The sequence below is a fragment of the Sphaerulina musiva genome (assembly GCF_000320565.1).
Source record: "Sphaerulina musiva SO2202 unplaced genomic scaffold SEPMUscaffold_1, whole genome shotgun sequence".
Taxonomy (NCBI): Eukaryota; Fungi; Ascomycota; class Dothideomycetes; order Mycosphaerellales; family Mycosphaerellaceae; genus Sphaerulina; species Sphaerulina musiva.
In genome coordinates, this window is record NW_016017383.1 from 2,271,556 (window position 1) to 2,291,600 (window position 20,045).

At 54.4% G+C, this 20,045-nt stretch overlaps 5 protein-coding genes across 5 annotated transcripts; 3 read left to right on the forward strand and 2 right to left on the reverse strand.

Moving 5' to 3' along the window:
* Positions 1 to 452: 452 nt before the first annotated feature.
* On the forward strand, positions 453 to 7,550 carry SEPMUDRAFT_129805 (glycosyltransferase family 90 protein). The gene is made up of 3 exons (XM_016902309.1): positions 453 to 1,190; positions 1,469 to 4,461; positions 4,520 to 7,550. Exons 1-2 carry the CDS (start codon positions 1,131 to 1,133, stop codon positions 3,524 to 3,526), a joined length of 2,118 nt encoding a protein of 705 aa, XP_016765083.1. The 5' UTR covers positions 453 to 1,130; the 3' UTR covers positions 3,527 to 4,461; positions 4,520 to 7,550.
* SEPMUDRAFT_146079 (Spc7-domain-containing protein) lies at positions 453 to 7,550 on the reverse strand. The gene is made up of 3 exons (XM_016903443.1): positions 4,520 to 7,550; positions 1,469 to 4,461; positions 453 to 1,190 (listed from the first exon to the last, which is right to left on the reverse strand). The coding sequence occupies exons 1-2, from the start codon at positions 7,524 to 7,526 to the stop codon at positions 3,779 to 3,781; spliced, it is 3,690 nt and encodes a 1,229-aa protein (XP_016765084.1). The 5' UTR covers positions 7,527 to 7,550; the 3' UTR covers positions 453 to 1,190; positions 1,469 to 3,778.
* Positions 7,551 to 7,775: 225 nt separating this feature from the next.
* Positions 7,776 to 10,863, forward strand: SEPMUDRAFT_146081 (40S ribosomal protein S2). The gene is made up of 5 exons (XM_016903444.1): positions 7,776 to 8,124; positions 8,189 to 8,446; positions 8,513 to 9,360; positions 9,425 to 10,200; positions 10,270 to 10,863. Exons 1-3 carry the CDS (start codon positions 7,831 to 7,833, stop codon positions 8,768 to 8,770), a joined length of 810 nt encoding a protein of 269 aa, XP_016765085.1. The 5' UTR covers positions 7,776 to 7,830; the 3' UTR covers positions 8,771 to 9,360; positions 9,425 to 10,200; positions 10,270 to 10,863.
* Positions 10,864 to 11,573: 710 nt separating this feature from the next.
* On the forward strand, positions 11,574 to 13,941 carry SEPMUDRAFT_129809 (DUF55-domain-containing protein). The gene is made up of 2 exons (XM_016902310.1): positions 11,574 to 11,839; positions 11,980 to 13,941. Exons 1-2 carry the CDS (start codon positions 11,605 to 11,607, stop codon positions 13,521 to 13,523), a joined length of 1,779 nt encoding a protein of 592 aa, XP_016765086.1. The 5' UTR covers positions 11,574 to 11,604; the 3' UTR covers positions 13,524 to 13,941.
* Positions 13,942 to 19,322: 5,381 nt separating this feature from the next.
* SEPMUDRAFT_146084 (uncharacterized protein) lies at positions 19,323 to 19,820 on the reverse strand. The gene has a single exon (XM_016903445.1). It carries the CDS (start codon positions 19,646 to 19,648, stop codon positions 19,469 to 19,471), a length of 180 nt encoding a protein of 59 aa, XP_016765087.1. The 5' UTR covers positions 19,649 to 19,820; the 3' UTR covers positions 19,323 to 19,468.
* Between the last annotated feature and the right edge of the window lie 225 nt (positions 19,821 to 20,045).

Below are 20,045 nucleotides of genomic sequence, written 5' to 3' on the forward strand. Positions count from 1 at the left end.
TTTGTGAGAGGTATAGATTGTGTGCGACACATGCGATGTGAGGTCAGGTAAATTGCCAGGGTGGACTTAGTAGTTACATGTACAAACGACCCACATTCCCATCGCCCACACATCCCTTGTGCACGCATTGAACCTAAGGCACCTACCCTTACCTACCTACCTTACCTTTTGTTCCTCTTACCTCCTACCTACACCCTACCTCCTCCTCCTCCACCTCCTCCTCCTCCTCCTCCCCGAAACTGACAAATAATGCCCGAGACACCAATGACGAAGCGACAATAACATCGGAATTAGTATGCTTTCGCTGCTATTGCGCTACCAGCACGATGTCGCTTTGCTCTTGGCCTCGATTCTCTCCTACTTCCTCACGTCGATCAAGCATTCCCTGCTGACCAGTGCCGTGGCATGGCTGGGCATCTGCACGTACACCACGCTAAAGACAGGGCCGCGATCACTGCTGCATGGGCATGGGTCGTCCTCGCGGTATACAGCATGGACTGCGGGAGCATTACTGGCTCTGGCGCGAGTGTGCGAAAGAGCAGTGGATGGAAGTAGTGGGATTTGGTGGGCAAAGGTCAACAGACAATGATGACAACACGGGCAGAGCTCTGACTGAGACGTGCGACTAGGTCTTGCTCCCGGCTCTGATCTACGTGACCGCCAGAGGACACATACTGGAAGAGTGGCCCAAAGCTCGACACCACCACAGTCCTTCTTCCGCGAGTCCCACGAAAGCAGGCTTCGATCGATCACCAAGCAGTGGCTGCAAGACTACTCTGCTTGCTCTGACGTTGTCAGGCTTGGTATCCGTCCACGCTCATGCTGGGTCGACGACGGAGATCGCTCTGGGCTTGTCGCACGCGGTGTGCGAAGCCCTGGCATTTCAATTGATTGAGCGAGCTCAAGACGTGTCGCGGCACCATAAGCAGCAGTACGGTGGTACCGTGGGCTACTTGACTGCCAGCGGGACGGGGGCAGACGACGAGCGAGGGCTATTCGTCCTTCGAGATGTGTCTGTAGCCGGTGCCATCACGACCGCGTTGGCCGTTACTCTGGAGGGAGTACACTTTGGCGGGCTGATCAATTACGGCTTGATCAGCCATGTGCTCAGCCAGGGAGTGTTGTCGACGATGTATGCATTGGGTACGGTGCTTCTGCATATGATTGTGTTTGCCGCCACAGTTCTCATGGTAAGTGAGTGTGTGTGTGTGTGAGTGAGAGTTTCGATCTTTATACATGTAGTCGGAGAGCAGCAGGATTCATGGATGCATGGATGATGGATGCATGCATGAGAACGAGCATGGGCATGGGCTGCTGGTCGGCGACATCGGCGGGGGCTCCGTGTCCGTGGCAGAAGTGGAAAACACGAGAACCTGCTTTCTGTGCACCACCACCATCACCACCACCACTACCACCGCATTCACATGGACGCCCGGGACTGAATTGATCAAACTGACCCCTTTTGCAGATCCAACGACAGGGCGCCTTTCTCACCACCTTCATTCCCGTTGCCGCCGTCGTCGCCTCTCGCTTGCTGCTCGGCTTTTCCGCGACGCGCCTGTGGTTTGGCGCGCTGTGTACCCTCTCATGCATCTCTTTTCTCCATGAACAATATCGCGCGCCCTCCTCAGGATCCAGGATGAGGATGGGCCTGGGCCTGGGCATGGGTATGAGGGTGCGCCCGACGAGACTCGTTGCCCTCGCCGTCGTCCTGTCCTGCCTCTGCTTGGCCGTCGTCTACCTTCGACCGCCGCTCCGCGCCGCTACTGCTCTGCACGCCCACTCTCACGCCGCGAGTGCTGTCCCCCCGATCCCTCTTCCCCAGCAGCCGCTGAGCTCCGCGCCCCCCTCGAGACCGCTCGCGCCGCTGCCTCACACCGATGCACAAACGCACCCCGTCAAGCACCTCATCGCACACGCTCAGACGGAATGGGATGCCAAACTGAAAGCGCAGTCCCAGACACTGGCGCAGGCCGTGACCGAATACCAGCGCCGATACGGTGTTCCTCCGCCCCCACACTTTGATAAATGGTACGACTTCGCCAAGAGAAAGGGCGTGCAGCTCATCGATGAGTACGACACCATCTACCACTCGCTGCTGCCCTTCTGGGGTTTAAAACCGGCCACGATCCGGGCAAGGGCGAGGGAGGCGCTGGGCTTTGTGGACAACAATCTCATGGGTCTGTTAATTCGCGAGGGCAGTGCCGTGCACGTGGAAGGCGGTCAGGAGTGGCTACAACAGGCGGCAGTGGGCATGATGGAGCAGTTTGTCGAATACCTACCCGACATGGACTTGGCGTTCAATGTGCATGACGAGCCCCGCGTGGTCGTGCCGCACGACGAACTGTCGCGCCTAATAGAGATTGCGCTCACGCAGAATATTCCGGCTGCGCAAGCGCAAACGCTGCCCCGAGATGCCTTCTCAGCACGTCCAAAAGACGTGAAGAGCGGACGGCGCATCGCTGAAGTAAAGACCACGCGCTTCAATGTCTTCGCCCATCAGCCCACATGGATCCCCTCTCGTCTCTCGTGCTCAGTGGACAGCCCTGCGCGTGGTGTTGAAGAGTCTCTGCTCGCCGACAATATGACGGCCTACGCCCTCTCCGATCTCGCTTTCATCTACAACCAGACTGCCTTCTCCGATATCTGCAACTCCCCCTCTTTTGGCCAATCGCACGGTTTCTTTGATCGCCCCAACGCGTTCAATGTCGTCCATGACCTCTTTCCCATCTTCAGCCAGAGCAAAATGTCCAGCTTCCAGGACATCACCTACCCCAGTCCGTGGTACTGGTATGGCAAGGTTGCATACAATGAGCTCAAGGACATGGATTGGTCGAAGAAAGCCAACAAGCTCTGGTGGCGGGGGAGCACCACAGGCGGCTTTTCAAGATCTGGGGGGTGGAGAAGACAACATCGACAAAAGTTTGTCGCCAAGGTCAATGCTTTGGACAATGCCAAGATTTTGTCGAGCAGCAATGCCGGCGCTACGGACGAGAACCCTGGTCTGAAGAAGTGGCTGACGAAAGAAGTTCCCCGGCCAGAATTCAAGGATGTCATGGATGTTCATTTCTCGCACGTGGGACAATGCGACCCTGGGGATTGTGACGCTCAGCGAGAATTCTTCACCATTGTGGAACCTGCTGACCAGCAAGACGCGTGGAACTTCAAGTACTTACTGGATCTCGACGGAAACGCGTTTAGCGGGAGGTTTTACGCATTTTTGATGTCGCATAGCCTGACTTTCAAAATGGCTGTGTTCCGGGAATGGCACGAAGAGTGGATCAAACCATGGGTGCATTTTATTCCACTGAGCTTGAAGGGAGACGAAGTGCTCGAAACGATTCGATACTTTGACGCAGAAGAGGAAGGTAAAGAGCTTGCCATGTCGGTTGCTGAGGATGGCAGGAGTTGGGCGCAGAAAGCTCTGAGAAATGAAGACTTTGAAGCGTGGTTCTTCAGACTCTTGCTAGAGTATGGGCGGGTGATTGATGATAACCGGAGCGAGATAGGATACAAGGGAGCATGATACACCACCCAGATTCACATCTTGTATACAGACAGGAGCTCTTACGAGCAGCCAGGCCCGCGGCCATGATGAGTGCGGTATTCATACACAAAACGAGCATCAGTCGACCAGGCCGAGATAACATATTGCCCACACCAATCCCATTGCCTCCCAGCCAGTGCGATAAAAAGTGGCCATTTCTCAATTTCATAAAATTCGTTGGGCTACGGCATTCTCCAACCTGGTTACTACCAGAGTACATACATGTAACCCTCACTTCCTCGCTCCACCCTTGGGACCTCTGGCGATCAACTTTTCTCGCATGAGCCGCACGCCTTCGTCCCAATTTTCATGCCCGTCAATAGACTGCTTCAGGTACTGCGTCATATTATGCTCATTGTACTGCTCCCCATATACCACATACACCCGGGGTGTGATGGCAGTGCTCAGGCCAAGCTTGCCAGGGCCGTCAATCTCCTCTGTCTTGGCGTCCAACGCAAAGGCAACGCGGACCTTGGTTCGCACTTGAGGTAGCAAGACTTCGGCAGCAATTTCGAGACACTCATCACCCATGATACGTGAAGTCGTCAGGGTTTCAATGCTCAGGCGCCGTTCTGTCTCTGATACCTGCAAAGCCGTGTCCCAGCCGGAACTGACTAGTTCCAGGAGATTCGTGACCCTTGTTGTTGCCTGTGGAAGACCTTGTAGGCTTGCTCTCAATAGTTGAAGAAAGAATCGAAGCGTGGTGGACAACGGCTTCCTATCGTTGGCGATATAGGTTAAGCTGATGGGCGCATTGGGTATCCGGGCCTCAATGTTCGAGGTCAAAGTCTTGAAAGCTTTGGGGTTGAAGAAGAGCTGTATGTCGGACTTATAGGTCATGGTCAAGGCTTCGGGTTCCACAGACGCCGACGAGATGGACCACGAATACCTTTTCTCGAGCTTGCGAACGGACTCTGTTGTAATCATTGTTAGTAAGGAGACATTGCCAGCCATCTTGCAAAACGAACTTACCTTGGAGCGCAGTAATCTCGTCGATTGATATACCTCTACAGGTTTCGCGGACGCGATTCGCCTCCTCGATAGCCGCCGCGAACTCGACCTTACTCTCCTGTAGGTGCTCTATGGTAGACTCTTGCTCCTCAACTTCTTTCCGCAAGCGCTCGAGCAGAACTCGCTTTTCAGCTAGTTCAGCGTTGACAATGGTCAAGCTTTCACGCGTATTACTGAGCTGTTCCTTCTCTCCTTCAGGGACAGCATTAGCGGTCCGCTCGAGCTGAGCAGCATCCTGTCGTAGCGACGCGTGCTGCGTCAACAAGGGAGGTAGCGCTTGATCGAGCACTTCCTCGGCATGCGCTAACGTTTCATCGTCTCGAATGAGCCCTTCGCCAATCTTTGATAAGCCGCCCATGAGCTCCTCGAGCAGTTGACTGCGCCAAGCGTACCACATCTCTTTGCTCCGGAGCCGAGCATTGGTCTTCATATCTCGCATTTGCGCATCGAGTGTCAGCTTTCTGTCCGGCGGGGCATGCGCATAGGATTGAACAAGAGGCGGTTGCGCCCGTAACGTCTGGTCTTCGAGCTCAGTAATGACTTGTTTACCCTCTTTGGTGAAGCGCTTGAGTTCAAGGCATGCATGCTGATATAATTCGAGTTCAGGTACGGTGCACGCTGCAGCAACAACACCATCCTCCAGACTGACTACTTCCGTCTCGCTTTGAGTATGGCCTTTGGTCTTTGATGGAGGAGCAACAGTCAGCCTCCTTTTGGTGGTCGTGAGGTCCATGAAGCGAATGCCGGCTTTGGCAAGAAACTCTTGAAGGCCGATTTTCTGCTGTGGCCCTCCAGTCACTCTAATACGTTCCAAATCCTCGCGCAAATGTCTAACAGGAGATGGCAAGATTGTAACGCTCCCTCGTGGAGTAGGCCTGCCGCGAGGCGTGTTAGGCTTCGCAGGAGACAACGGTCTGGCAGGTGTCTTCTTCGGTGTGGCATGCTTGAGGGTCTCCTTTCTCGGTGTAGTCATGAGCTTCAGCGAATCATGGAGAGTTCGAGTGTCATCTTGCGATTCATTCAACTTTTCTGGGGTGCTTATAAATTCCTTGCTCGACGGCCCGCGCTGCTTCGGTTTCGTCGGGGACTGATTTGGTGCTTCAACATGTATGTTAGACTGGCGCTCCTCGCTCACAATATTACTGCGACCTTGTCGTTGTTGCGGAGTGGATGAAGGTGTCCGCACAGGTGACGAATTCTGCGTCAAGGGGGGCAACTCTGGGTAGGTAACCTCGTCGCGTCCCGGAGAGCGCGATTTGGACTGTGTGGAGCTCCCGAGGTGCTGTCGGGGCGGCGCTGGGCTGCCAAACTGCCTCGGTGACCTTGACAGCCTCATTGGCGACATTGCTTCACGAACTGGAGCGGGTGGTGAAGCTTGCTTCGCGGACTCCATCATAGGTTCCAGGGGCTGTTTCGCGACTAGATCTGGCGTGTTCATGAAAGGTTCCTGACCGTTTAATGTAGTGTTAACAGTACCTAGAGGTTGCGAGCTTTGCGTGCTCTGCGGCGTGCCTAGCCGAGAGCCATCCTTGGACATCGGTCTGGACAGTTCTCTGATGCCACCGATGACCGTGGTGAGCTCCATGGATAGCTCCTCGTCTCCAGCAAAGCTATTCTCAGTAATGTCGGTCAGAACGGGCACGATACTTCCAACGGCGTGAGTGATATCCATCGTCGCATCAGAAGTATCAGATCCCATTCCCGACGATCGCCGTCCTCGTAGACTGCGCCTACGATCTGGTATTGCCGTACTCTGTATGCCACCAACGGCCATGGTCAGATCCATAGTGTCGTCACCCATCGAAGTGCGGGTTGCGGACGGTCGCTTTCTTTTTGACAGCACTGGAGCAACGACAACACCAGGCGAGCCATGTTCTGTGGTTGAACGTCTCCGCTTCTGGCCCGCGATCCGGCCCACTGCCTGCGTGAGATCCATTGTTTCATCTCCTTCGCTCCTGGGAGAACTCTGTGGCCCAGCGAATCGAGACGCATTCATGATGCCTCCAACAGCTCGCGTTACATCCATGCTCATATCTTGCGTTTCCTCGCCTGTCACTGTGCCCTGCTGAGCAGTCACTACCTCGCTGAAAGCCGGAGAAAACGGATTGACATTTTCCTGGTCTAAACTGGCTGATCCGATCTTCTCCAGTCCATTGCGAAGTGCCCAAGGTTGCATTGCATTCGTGACTTCCTCATCCGCGACTTCCATGGACATGTCGCCGAATTCGTCGTATTCGATCCCACGCGTGCCAGCCAATCGAGCCGCTGCCTTGAGTGAGGCTTCCAAACGTTCACTGGAGCCAGTGCTACCTTCGCTATCTGCATGAGATTCAAGGGTAGGGTCATCCACGCTCAGACTCATGGCAGTCCCTTCGTCGTCCGATGCGTCGTCTTCCCCGTTGTCGCTGCCAGACCCATCTTCACTTCCGCTCGTGCCGCTGGAGTAGGTATCCTCTGGATTGTTGAAATTCATGGGTGGTATACCAGAGCTTCGTCTGGATCTCTTGCTGTTCATGTCGTCCTCGGATTCGAGCAGTTCTCTGTCCTCTTCCTCCTGTGCATATATAGCGGCATCTGAGTCCGAGGCTGAGCTGAAGTGAGAGGCACGTCGCGTAGTACTGTCCGAGTCCGTAGATGTGGTGTGCTCATGCTGATCCATCACAATATCCCATGTGTGCAGAGTCGCCTCGGGCGCAAACGAGACGCGTCTGTTGGCCATTGACTTGCGGCGCGCGGCCCTCGCCGACTCTTCATCCTTAGACAGTATGCTCTTGGCCGCGGGGACGAATGCTGATTTCCGTCGGTCCCTCGCGCTGAGCTTCGGTGCTTCTGGCTCGTCCAACGCACCTGGTCCAATGCTCTTACTTCGACCTTTCCTGGTGGCCTTTTTCAGCGATGGTGAAAGTGCGCTCAGACGTTGCAGCGGATCACTACTGGTGACCGGCGCCACATTTTCCTTGTCGGCCATGCTGGTGGCGGCAATATGGACCACGATCGGCTTGTATGATGTGGTATGGGGTGAAGTAAAGTGCAGTCGGCGGGAAAGACGTCGCGTAAACAAACACAGGCGGGAGCGCGGGTGGGGAAGAACCTTGACATCAACACAAAACGTCGACCGGGGAGCGGCGCCTAGATACGGACTAAGGTTTGCCAAGCACACACTCTCCAATCGAGCTCTAGGAAATTCCGAACCTTCGATATTCCCACAGACCTCTCCAACAACACCTCTCTGTCCACCCATTACCCTCGAAGCCCTACAACACAACAGCACAATGGCAGACCGAGGTGGCGCAGCTCCTGCTGCTGGTGCCCGTGGTGGCGGATTCGGGTCCCGTGGCGACCGTGGTGGAGGTGACCGTGGCGGACGCGGCCGTGGTCGTGGCAGAGGACGTCGAGGCGGCGCAAAGAGCGACGAGAAGGAGTGGCAGCCTGTCACCAAGCTCGGTCGTCTCGTCAAGGCCGGCAAGATCAAGAGCATGGAGGAGATCTACCTGCACTCGTTGCCTATCAAGGAGTACCAGATCGTCGACTTCTTTTTGCCAAAGCTCAAGGACGAGGTCATGAAGGTCAGACACACCACAGCAACCACACTGGCACGCACAGCATACTAATGTTCTCTCCAAACAACAGATCAAGCCAGTCCAGAAGCAGACTCGTGCTGGTCAGCGCACCCGTTTCAAGGCAATTGTCGTCATTGGAGACAGCGAGGGCCACATTGGTCTCGGCATCAAGACCTCCAAGGAAGTTGCAACTGCCATCCGCGCTGCGATCATCATCGCGAAGCTCTCGGTGGTGCCAATTCGTCGTGGCTACTGGGGCACCAACCTCGGTGACCCACACTCCATCCCAGTCAAGGAGTCTGGCAAGTGCGGTTCCGTCACCGTTCGTGTGAGTACTCTCCCAGCACAAACCCACGATACAATTGGTGCAATTGACTGACTTGATCTTTGTTAGCTCATTCCTGCTCCACGTGGTACCGGCCTTGTCGCCTCTCCAGCCGTGAAGCGTCTCTTGCAGTTGGCAGGTGTTAACGACATCTACACTGCCTCTTCTGGATCGACCAAGACGCTCGAGAACACCCTCAAGGCTACCTTTGTTGCCATCACCAACACGTACGGTTTCCTCACGCCTAACCTCTGGAAGGAGACCAAGCTCACCCGCTCTCCGCTTGAGGAGTACTCTGACGTTCTCCGTGACGGCAAGCGCTACTAGGTGCACCAACTCTTTTGATTTGCACGTTATGATGAGCTGTCTCGGTAGGCAGGGTACAAAAAGGTCTGCACGACCATGGTAGAATAGTAGTACAGATGCGCAAATTGTGTGTCGGTCTGAATTAGGCGATCGCTAGGCTTCATCCGCCACTGATGAAAAGATGGTGGACCCAATGTCGTCTGACTTGAGCCAAGAACGAAAATCACAAAGTGCATCTCTACTCAAACAGAATTCATCGTCTTAACGTGCTTCAGAACATGCCAAAAAGTTCTTCTGTAATGATGTACAATCCTCTTCCCGTGGCGCCAGGCGGACTGTCGCCTCTCGTTCATGACGGACTGGGAGGAATAACCGCTTGGTCGCCTTTTTCGACTGTTCATAAAATTCCATCCCCCGCACGATGTGATAGGCTTTCGACACTTTGAGATGGCTAGTGTCGACGCCCTGATCTCTCAAATTGGCGATGAAGCGGCGAAAAGACTTGGTCGTAGGACGATAGTGACCAGACAGGGGCGATAGATAGGTCAGTCTGCCCTGGTCTATGCCGATAGTTCCCGCACTGGATATGCGGGAGCCACTGAGGAAACTAGCTACAGAACCGCTGATGGTAAGCAAGAAAATATTGTTGCGTTCGTTTGTACTGCGAGAACTTACCATGTTGGAAGGACCCTGATGCTTTGATCCCCACGTAGAGTCGGCCTACAGTATCTGAAACATAGATCCAGGTACCTGGCCGGACAGAAGCTCGGAGCAGACGATTGAGAATCGTCGCTGGGCTGACTCGTAATCGACCACGTGCCCTCCTCCTCCTCCTCTCCTTCTTTGGCATGGAGTCCGACGTAGCGGTTTGGTGCACAGCAGATTCATCTGCCAGATTTGCCACCGAGATACATGGAGAGTCCCACGACGATGAAGCAGAAGTGGCTTTTGCGTATTTAAAATCCGGCTCGGGCTTGAGAGCGTTCCTAAAGATGCCACCGACTGCTGCAAGCTTACTGGACAGGGAAGCATCTGCTGCAATTTGCCGTTTGACATCCTCATCATCGAATGTGGGTGCGCTGGCACCCAGGGACACAATGCCATACATACTGTCCTGGTACTGGTCGATGGAAGTGGTGATGAGCTCGTCATCTTTCTGCCATCGCAGTAGGCCATCCGAATCCACGCGAACGAGATACTGTTGTCGTTCTTCTCTGCTCAAGTAACGGATTCTCTCGGCCTCGAGTTTCCTACGATCACAGCCGACCTAAGATCGGACGTTTCCAAGTCAGCGAACGTGAACGAGCGATCGGCGTCGGACTCCGTACTAGGTCCAAATCTCTTCCTTCTCCGTGATCCAGCCAGTAAAAGAAGTTCTCGTCCGTGTTGGTGTGCTGCCACTCCTCGTGATAGACTTGCAGGTTGGCGCCGTAGCGATGCTTGTGATCAACCTAAAGCCCCAGCGAGGCGCGGGTCAGTGAGTCGGGGCTACAGCTGACAACAGGAAGGCACGACTGTACCATTTCGAGAAAGTACCTCAGGTCAAGCAGCATAGACTCTGGTTCCACGGACGACGACTTCCATGCATTCCGCCAGGGTCTGACACTGCTTTGAGGCCTTAAAGAGGACTTGAGCGAAGTGTGTTGGGTGGCAAGACTATTGTGGTCTTCGCCGGCTCCAGCATGGTCGGCGATGTCTCTGACACGGCGCCAGTTCACCATGGCTCTATAAGATGGATTGGTAGTCAAGCCCGGATGGGCATCGGAACTTCCGACAGAAGAGCGATGCGGAGCAGTGGCACTGCGATATCGCCATTCTTTCACCAGCTCTACCCATCTGGAAGTCGGGTCGAGGGTCAAACCGCTGAGTTGGCGTCGTGCTCGATGACCTCGATACGTGCGCTGGATAAGCTTGGCGGCATCTTGTTCCTCGATGGAGTGCTTGTAGTATCTACGGAGAATCTCTTGTTCCTTTTGCACCTGGATGTCCGATATTCGAGCTAGTTCGGCAGCCGAGGGCAGGACCAAGCTGTCCAGATACTCTTGATGCGACCGAGCACGTGGACGCGTTTGCGTACGAGCACTGTCATCGTCGTCGTCGGTGCTCATAATGGCGAGCTGGTGAGTGTATGTAGGGTGGTGCATACATGATATACATGTAGGTAGGTAGGTAGGTGGGTGGGTAATTAGGGAGTCTAGGTCACAGGCGACAACGCGAAGAGCAGCAGCATTACATGTATTACTGCCAACGCGCGTCACAGCACATCAGGTATGGTATAGTGCAGGTGGTGTCTCAGTAGGATCCCTGCCGCGGCGAGTGAGAGCTAAGGCAATGTAAGTTTAGTTGGGTGAGAAGTGGAAATAGGTAAAATGGTTGCCTGCTGACTCCTGAGTGTGGACAGCGCAGAAATTGGGTAGAATGCGTAGGTACAGTACTGTAGGTACATGTACATCAGGACCGGGCAGTGTGCTTGGTCAGCGTTGTGGTGCTTGAGCGTGGCTTTGCGCTTTGGCACAATTCTTGATTGTGATAGAGGCACCTGAACGCTGCATAAACGCGCATAAACGTGGCGCCTCCCGTCTGGGCAGAGTAGCCGCCGCATAAGGTACCTTAACAGTTCACTTTACTACTCATCATGCGCTAGTACTATAGCGGAAAGACTGCAATAAAAACGTCAATACAATACACGCATACAGGTATGGGTGGTGCGCGTGACCGTGATTCGCTCAACGCGCCACGAGATAAAGTTCAACACATATTTCTCACATCTCCGTCGCGACATTCCACACACGTACACGCACACACACACACACACATTGGCGCAGCAGAACGTCAACAACGGCATCATCTTCTTCATGCCGCCCATGACATTCGCCGTCGACGTTGACGCCGACGCAATGGTGAACTCTCCAGCAGCAGAGTCCACGCGCGCACCTGTTCAAGATGCGCCTGGGCCAGTCGCGACCAAGAAAAGCAAACAAACAGAGACCACTGCTGCTACAAGTCGTTCAAACCGCGTCGCTGCACAGACCGACTTGAGTTTTCCGGATACCGCACCAGAACAACGCGCCAAGAACACGACTGCCCCTGGTAAGCACAATTTTCTTTCTCCGTGTCGTTCAAAAGAGGGAGGAGGAGGGGTAACGTGACGGGGGCTCCGCTATCCCACTCGTCTCCCATCTGGAGCGCAAGAAAACAGACTGTGAATATCGAGTCTAATCGAATGGCAGCAGATGTCAAGTCCAATGGCACCAAGTCTGCTGTTTCCATCGCTCCAGTCGCACCTCCGAAGAAGAGAGGACGCCCACCCAAGTCCGCCGCCCCGACTGCGGCGCCTGGACCTGATCAACCGGGTGAAGGCACTCCTGTCCCTGCCAAGCGGGGACGGGGACGTCCACGAAAAGACGCCAACGCCACGCCTACCGCGACCAAAGTGGCTCCTGTTACTGCACCAGCCTCTGCTGGGGTTGTCAAGCGGGGCCGAGGACGTCCACGCAAAGATGCGAATGCCTCGCCTGCCGCTGCCAAAGTGGCTCCTGTTGCTGGGGCTGTCAAGCGGGGCCGCGGACGTCCACGAAAAGACGCCACCGCCACGCCTGCCGCTACCAAAGTGGCTCCTGTTACTGCACCAGCCCCATCTGCTGTCACTGCCAAGCGGGGCCGGGGACGTCCACGAAAAGATGCGAATGCCGTACCTGCCCCTGTGAAGGTGGCACCCAAGGTTACTGCCACAGGCAAAAAGCGCGGTCGCCCAGCCAAGGAGCCTCCCCGCGAAGATCAACCTCCCAAGAAGCGTGGCCGACCATCACGCGCCAGTGCCCTCGCTGATGCCGTGCCACCCGAGGGCGAGCAGCCACCGAGGAAGCGCGGTCTGCCTCCGTATGGCGGTGAAACTACGAAGAATGACGCCGAAGACGAAATCGCTGCGGAGCAGCTTGAAGAAGAACTGATGGACGAAGCTAACGACGTGGCTGTACCTGCGACTGAGCCCGCCAAGCGTGGTCGAGGTCGTCCGCCAGGCAAAGGAAAGCAAGCTGGTGCCGCTGTTGTCGCCGACGCCACGTCTACCTCGGACCAACAATTCTGGCTCATGAAAGCTGAGCAGGAAGGACACGATGAGATTCTTGCAAATGGAGACGTCTACAACACCAAGTTCACGATCGATGACTTGCGAGCCAAGACATCTCCGGAGCCATGGGATGGCGTGCGGAATCCCACAGCGGCGAAAAACATGCGCGCAATGCGGACTAACGATCTGGCCTTCTTTTACGCGAGCGGTGGAAAACCAGGTATTGTTGGCATCATGGAGATTGTGGGTGAAGCTCAGCCGGATCCCACTGCTTCGGACAAGAATTCTTACGGCTACGTCGCGAACGAAGCACAACGCAGCAAGTGGTGTGTGGTGCATGTCGAGTTCCGAATGAAATTCAAGAAGCCCATCACACGAACTCAACTCGTTGCAGCCCGAGATGCCGGACCTTTAGCCAACCTTCAGGAATTCACGGCAGCGCGCTTGAGTGTCTCGAAGGTGTCCAAGGACGAGTGGGATTACATCAATAGCCTCGTCGAAGGCTCCGATGACGATGAAGCTGAGAACGGTGAGAAAGGACAGGATGAGCAGATGAAGACCAGAACCAACGGCAGTAGCGAGGCGGTGGGCGAGGAGCCCAAGACAGAATCACCAAGTCTGTCAGTAGGGCTCCTGGCAGAAGATGGCACACCCACCACGGATGCCATCGTTTCGACGGTCGATGATCTTCCGACATCGGTATGAGCTGCTATGTCGTCGAGACCGACCTCTGGCGGACGTGGGACTGGCTCGGTTTCTTGAGGTCTTGCCCCCTAGGCCTCTCCCGGTGATGGTATTCGTAGCAAGATACCACAGCCAGCAATCGGAAGTGCGCAGGTAGCTACTCAACCATCATCCGGCGGCCTATATAGTCGACAGGGCATGTCGCAGAAGGATCGACATACCTCCTACTTTGCTGTCTGACTGTCCAGTTTTAGTTTTTTCTTTTCGTCCTTTTACGAATCCATGGGAGGGGAGCATGGACACGATCAGCGACCAACGAGATGGATGGTTCTATTATACCCTGGTAGCTAGCTAGCTAGCTAACTACATATCCCTACCTGAGCTTGGGGGGTTTCTGCTCTGCTTTGCTCTGCTCTGCTCGTCTGCAGGCAAAGAAATCTTTTCCTGCACAACAACCCTCCTACATACCTTAGGAAGCCTCGAACCTAGGCAATTCGCGCGGCAGCATTTAATTCAGACTACCTAGTGGAAGTTGTCCAGCGAAATGACCCTTGCTTCAATGTTACGACAACTAACAACTATTGTGTGACAAGAAAAAACAAAAAAGGAAGAGAAAAACAGAAGAGAAATATCGGTACTGTAACGATGCCCCTTTTCCAAAGGCCAATAGAACTATTGTCACATGCAGGCTGCAGAAGCGTCTATACCTACCTACCTTCCTAACCTAAACAATGAAATACTCTTTACAGGCTCATCACAATGGAATATATCCATGTGAAACTTCAAGTGCTCTTTTTTTCTCTAATCCAGTCTGATCGCAACTTTTTATTACCTACTGTACACAGAATCACAGATGCTCGGTCCGCTGTAACGTGATGCAATGCTCTCTCTATGCAACTTGTTGATGCGACGTGCTATGCAAAGCATCATCCAAGTCTCGTCTGTCCCCTGTCTCCTGTCCTAGCCGTGATGTGCTGTGCTTTTCTCCCCTCTTCATCAATCAATCCCGTCCCTTCCAACTTCATTATTACGCCAATCCGCTGCTATTCATCGCTAAATCGACTCATCTTCCTCTATTCCAATGCCCGAATCCAAAACACGCTTCTTCTTCGACCGAGTCTTCTTCAACGACTGCACGCCCTGCGCCGAATGCGAATGTGATTGCGAAGATGAGTGTTCTTCGGCATGAGCGTTGCTCACTTTCGTCTGCGTCGTGGTTGAAATCGTCGCCGAGATCTTTTCCATTTCTTCGAGAGCCAGCAGCTCCGCCTCACCAGCAATCAATATCGCCTCACCCTCCTGGTCGATGATTGCTTTGGCCCGATCGTTCTCTGCTCGCAGGATTCTGATCTTGGTGGATGTTCGCCTCACATATTCAGAGAATTTGCGCCGAAGCATCTCGTTCTGGGTCATGAGTGATGTGACCGTCTCCTCGGTGCTGACTGCGCTCTCTTGCAGGCTGCGAATGTCCTCTTCGCGCGCAGCAAGGACGTCTTGCCAGCGCTCATCCGCTTCCACGGCCTTTTGTTCAACCACAGCGATCTTAGCCTGCTTGTCAGCCACGACCTCCTTCAGAGCCTCGATCTCGTCACCCAGCTCGGCCTGCAGCTGCAACATTTGCTCGGCCTCTTGCTCGACTCGTCGCTCCAAGCTACCTTTCTCCGTCTGGAGCTCATGGACTTGTTCGGTGAATTCAGCCACTTCGTGGTTCAAATGCGCAATTCTCGCATTGCGATCTTCGATTTCCGAGGCGTGGAGGGCGGACTCGTCGACGGTTTCCTGCTGTAGGGTGGCGATGAGAGTCTCATTCTCCGTGATGGTCAGCTGCAGTGTGGCGATGCTGTTTTCAAATTCTTCGCGGTCCTTTTTGCTCTGCGCGACTTGCAGCTCATAAGAGGCTTGCGTATTCTGCAGATCGGTGCTCAACTCCTCAATCTTGCTTTCCTTGTCAGCGAGCTCTTGTGTCAAAGACAGAATGCGCTCATCGCGTTGGGCAAGAGTATCTGCCATTTCCTTTTCCAAATCTGCAAGCTGGGCCTTCAGATCTTCGATGAGGACCTCTCGGTCATTCAGATCAGCCTCCACAGCTTCACGCCGATCGACTTCTTCCTTGATGGCCTCTTGGTATTGCTGATCATGTTTGGAAGCGGTCTGTTCGAGCTCCTGGACTCTCTGGTCGTTGGTCTGCTGTACCTGCCACAGCTTCTGCCGAAGTTCGTTCGCTTGTGCTCCTGCGCTATGCAGCTTGGTGTTCAATTCGTCAATTTCTCCTTGGGCGGTGTCAAGATCCGCTTCAGCGGCCTCACGTTGAGTACGCTCGGTCTCGTTCAGCTGGCGGAGCTCGTCGATTTGCGCATTCAACTCAGCCAGCTGCTCCTCTAGACGATCAACACGATCCTCGAGGTTTTCCACCTCGTTTGTTCTCTCGCGCAGGTCCATCTCTGCGTCCTCGCGGGCATCGTGCTCTGCATCTCGCTGCGTAGTCATTTGCTCAAGTTCGACTTGTAACGCGTCCCGCTCCTGCTCGACAACGTTCTTCTGCTCTTCCAGCTTCGTAATCGTGACTTGACGATCCTCCGCAAGAGATTCCGCTCCCTCGCGTGAACGAGATTGCTCATCGATGCGAGCCTCGAGGTCGCGAACCGTTTCTTCGCGCTCTTTGTTCATATTTCCCACATCGGCGATGTGCTCCTGCTCCATTCGAGTGATGAGCGCTGTCAGTCTTGACTCCTCCGTTCGATAATGAGTGAGCGAGGCAGTCAGCTTCTCAATGGTCGAGGTCAATTCGACAACCGTCAGCTCGAAGTCTCGAATGCGCTTCTGTGCTGCCTCGAGATCATCTTCTCGCATATCACGCTCATCAGCAATCTGGTTCAACTCCAGATCCAGGTCCTGCATAACCACCTCATTCCTATCTTTTTCATCTTGGAGTTCTTCTTGCACTCTCAGTAAGCGTGCATTCTCAATCTTGGCTTCGGCGAGATGATTCAAGAGACCGTCCACCTGAGCACCAAGGCTGACGACCAAGTTGCTCTTCTCGTACAGCTCTAGATCCTGGGTGCGAAGCCTAGTGGCAAACTCCTTAACGTTGGCCAATAGGATCTCGATGAGGTCGCTATTGGATGCATCGTCCGGAATGCTACCAGGCAGAGCGTCCTCGAGGACTTCCCGGATCGTGAGGAAGCTTTCCCGAATGCTTGCAAGTACGGAGCGTGCATCGACCCCGTCTCCCATACCCAGAGAGCGTAGTTCAATTTCCAGGATTTGAAGCTTCGTCTTGGCATCGTTGGCTTGGTCGCTCAGCGTCACAATCACGCTTCGAAACTGCTCGCGCTCTGTCTCCCACTCCTGCTCCTTTGATCGTTGCGATCCAGATTGCGAGAATGAGTGGCGAACTTTGCTCTCGCCCACCTCGATCTGCGTTGAGTCCTGTGGTAGGTCAGGGTAGGCAAACTCCTGTTGGCTCTCCAGCACCAGCATCTCTGGGTCGAGCTTGTCCTGTCCGTCAACTGCAGTCAGAGCGTCGAAGGTATGCTTCTGTCGGTCACGCAGGACGAGAAGCTCTTGTTCGACACTTTCGAGCTCTGCGTCATCAAGCAACGGCCTCTGCGCTTCCAATTCTTTGATTTGGGCATCCCTCTTCGCATGGATCTCCAGACGAACACGGATGCGCTCGGACAACACCTCACGGAGCGGCGCCATGTTGTGCTCGTCCACCGTGTAGTAGAGCTCTCCATTCTGGGTTATAGTCGGCGGGAGAGAGTGGCGGCTTGATGTAATTTTCTGGCGCTTCTGTCCGTCTGCGACAATGCCTGGTGCAATACCTGGTGAGGCAGTGATGCGTCGCTTGATGCTCATCTTGCGTGGATGCGGCGTAATATGGGTCGCGGTGGTACGTTCCAGCTCATCGTCGTCATTGAGTGCTATCGTTTGTGATTGTCGACCGCCTGGAAAATGGACGTGCTTGGTGTAGGAAGAAGTCTCCTGGTGCATCTCTGCTCCCTCCATGGTATCCACGTCACATACTGGCGCCGGCTTGGTCGTCTCTTCGACGGACTCCTGCTCTTCTTCCTCAATGATCACATCAGGCTCGACAGAAGTTGTTGTAGTAGTCTTGACTCGCTTTCGACGCGTTGCTGGTGTCGAGGGCGCGTTCACGCTATGAGAGCTCGAGGGCCGATCAGAGGCATGATCGGAGGCATCGCTCAGTTGTCTCTTGCGACCGGCACGTGTCTGTCGCTGCGGTTCGGTCGGCTGGCTAGGCCGCGCTGACTTCTTGGGTGGCATATTGAATTCAGCAAAAACCGAGTCCGTTGGACGCGGACGCGGACGCGGACGCGGACGAGGGCGAGGAATCGAAGATGGCAACGTCGGTGAACTCTCAGCGGAGAGATGGATGGATGCGACGAGGAGGGGGCGGTGGAAGGGGGAAGCGGTGGTGGTGGTGGTGGTGGTGGTGGTGGTTGGTGAGGTGAAGTGATACAGTGCAAAGTCGTGTCTGAGGAAGAAAGCTGCCCTGTCGCTGGTTCAGCCACTGACGCGCGTGAGATGTACAACCTGCCCTTCCAGGTTGTCCAGTGCTACAGGTACTTCTTAATGATGCCACATTGACGTCCAGTGCACAGAGCAGCCACTGCTAGGTACATACCCAATACATGTACCTATAGCAGTCTTCTTCAGGTTTTAATCAAGGTGTCTAACCTACGCTGCTATAACCTACTTGGACCTGTACATACCACATATCGAATTATACATGGACTCTCTCCGTTTAATAGCCACGCCAAGAGTTGTGTCTTCGACGCCACTCATGAGCCCAGGAATCAGCCACGCGCGTGTCCTCCATGGTCGCCAGCGCGACGCCAATTCACGTGGTCACCGGCGTTGAATCTGATTCATCGTCCTCACACCGCGAGACTGGATGTCAATAATCCTCCTCAGGGGAATGCGTTGAGCTGCTACGGATGGATGGTCAGATCTCGACGTCGTCGCGGTATTAAAAGACACCAACGGTCGACCACTCGTTCAAGTCGTCTCCGCCCTGGACGTCTACGCTCTTCTTTCATACCTCCTAGTCCTGAAGTCCATACTGCTAGGAGGTCCCTTTACAGCGTTAGATCTGCTGCCTGGCCCACATCAGTGTTGTACGATCACGAGGCCAAAGATGAAACGTGCTACACTTCGCCCAAACGATCGAAGTGTCCCTCTTCTCGATGGCGTCCTGCCGATTGAGTTTTGTCACGGATGGTCTCCAGCACCGTGAAGAATGACAAGATCATCAAGCCGAGCCAAGCATTTGGCTACCGGGGTGCCCTCCACCGCCTGGAGGGCTCCGGGCTTGCTTGACGTACAATAGAAAAGCAGGGTCAACAGACGAGCCGCACAAGTACAAGGAACGATCGAGGGAGACGGTCTCAGACAGGCTCGCTACGACGCCTCCGTGACTCCGTCCTGTTCCCTCGCTGCAAAGTTTGGTAAACGAAATGAGCATTGAGCAGTTAGATTTGGCACACGGCACGATCTCCGCAACATTGATGAATCCAAACAACGTAGGAGCCTATGAGGTACCCAATCAATGCCATGTGGGAGGTGGGATGTAGGGTCCAATTCAGGCTATAGGCAAACATCCATTATTGATCTAGGTTGGAGTTTGGCAATTGGGAAATGTGCAGTTGCGGCACGATGCTGGCCTCAGGTGCTGATCCTTTATTTGCAGACATCTTCTCAATCGGGACAAAAGAGGGATGAGTTGACTCATCAGCTTCTCCTTCCACCTCTTGCTTTGAGCTTCGTTCTGCTCGTCTTGTTGGCAATATGTCTACCTCCTAAAGCTGACCGGCTTCCTAGCAGCTGCATCTACCTCCTAGCACAGCTTTGGAAGTCTTCTGTTGGCTCTGATCGGCTCTCTTCGAGGTGTTCGAGGTGTTCGAGGACTCTATTGCACGATGGGCACTATTGTCCAGGTGTCTCTAGAGTGTGGAAGGTGGTGATGGTTTTGGTGGCCTGACGGCGAGAAGCTTCTTCGACAGAAGCCAATCTGAAGCATACCTTGTCGAGTATACTTTCCCACGCCGACACGGTATCGCTGTATTGCACGTGGCACTCCATGCCTTCAGCTCATGCAAGGACATACTACCTAGCCCGTCCATTAGCCGAAATACCCTGGACTCTCTCTCTGGGCGGAAGAATTTTCCGTTCTCTTGGCGGCATCCGGCGGGATATGGAAGCCTGAAAGGACACGGAGGCCTGTGGTTTTGGAGCAAAGTAAGATTTATTGACACGTGCCAACAGCTGTAATCAGTAATTACACCTCAGTCATCCCGTCCATCCGTCCATCCGTGGGTAGTAGGGCCAGCCGAATTGCGAGCCTGCCTGTCAGTGCCTGACAACGAGCAGGCAGGCAGGCAAGCAGCCCTGCTGACCGCGTGCACACTTGCACCAAAGCCAAAATGCTCCCCCCAGATGGCCATCCGAAGTAACCGAGAGCTTCTCGAAGGTCGTCGTCGTCGTCGTCTGGGCTCTCTGGGTACGGGGGGGGGGGGGGGG